Source organism: Empidonax traillii, unplaced genomic scaffold (assembly GCF_003031625.1).
Source record: "Empidonax traillii isolate 1590-97213 ecotype Southwest subspecies unplaced genomic scaffold, ASM303162v1 scaffold3701:size15455, whole genome shotgun sequence".
Lineage (NCBI taxonomy): Eukaryota > Metazoa > Chordata > Aves > Passeriformes > Tyrannidae > Empidonax > Empidonax traillii.
In genome coordinates this window covers 12,727-13,840 of record NW_020958894.1, presented here as the reverse complement: position 1 = coordinate 13,840, position 1,114 = coordinate 12,727, and the positions used below count along the sequence as shown (strand labels likewise).

The following is a 1,114-nucleotide window of genomic DNA, read 5'->3' as shown; positions in this document are numbered from 1 at the left end:
CTGGAATACGAAATGCTGTTTCCTTCACATTTTTGGGGAACACACTCCCTGCTACAACAGCCTCATGCAAGGTCTCTCATCCCAGAGGGTTCTCTAGCACGGGCAAGCAAGACAAGCAAAGGCACTGAATTTGGTGTATCAGGTTCAGGAGTACAACAAGCAGAGTCTTGTTGCCATTTTTCAGCCATCTTAACATATAAAAACAAGTAGAGCTATTACAGATGCTCCTTAAAGAAGATAACATATAGATTCACTTTTTACCTTTATTAATTCTTCTACTTCCTCAACTACCTGAAGAAGAGGAAAAAAAAAAAGCACTGTAAAAAATAAAATATATATATGTATGCCTCTATACAACTACAGACACATATCCTTACATACACATACAAACATCAACACACACATACAAACATCTACATACACTTTCCCTGAAAGCCTGTCAGGAATAAAACTTTCACTGACCTGGGGGTAGGCTGTATAAAGTGGCAAGTCCAGGACAATGTGATCTTTCACTTGTCTGGCTTTCAATTCCCCGCTCAGTGTCACAAATGTGAGAACTGGATTTGGATTTTCTAGACAGACAACACTGCAACGTTAGCAAACACAAGAATTGGAATCTAAAGTCTTACAGCTCTTGCAGTAGCTCAGTACATTCCAAAAAGGTTAATTAAGCAGCTGCAGGCATCAAACTGCAGACAGATAATGACAGAGCAGTTGTACAAGACACCAACGGTGTCTCCACGTGTGTCCTCTAAATGTTCAGAATATTTAGTTGCCTTTGGTGTAGAAAATACAGATCTTACTTACAAGTAAAGTTTCTACAATGTTTAGATGTACATAAAATATCTAGTTTGTAATCATACTTTGAATGTGGAACAGCACAGCAGCTGATGCCAGTGTAGCGTGACCACAGAGAGGAACCTCACTGGTTGGGGTGAACCACCTGAGCCCAAAGCAGCAACCTGCAAAATAAAGTTTATGGAGCATCAGGAGGTGCAAGAGTTCATTTCTTCATTTTATCTCCACACTTTATACAGAGTGCTGATGTTCCAGTTAACCAAAATGCATGTTACAATCTGTCTTGGTCCTAAATGCATTTTAGGAACCCATTTTG

At 39.6% G+C, this 1,114-nt stretch overlaps 1 protein-coding gene across 1 annotated transcript in view; it reads right to left on the bottom strand.

Annotated features, from left to right (window-relative positions):
• Nucleotides 1–191: 191 nt before the first annotated feature.
• The window catches only part of LOC114072673 (phenazine biosynthesis-like domain-containing protein), a 4,759-nt gene continuing 3,836 nt past the window's right edge, over nt 192–1,114 (bottom strand). Inside the window, exons 3-5 of the mRNA XM_027910545.1 lie at nt 864–962; nt 463–572; nt 192–291 (exon numbers count right to left, since the gene is read on the bottom strand). Of these exons, the coding sequence (XP_027766346.1) occupies nt 229–291; nt 463–572; nt 864–962 (272 nt within the window). The 3' untranslated portion in view covers nt 192–228. The remainder of the gene's footprint in view (nt 292–462; nt 573–863; nt 963–1,114) is intronic.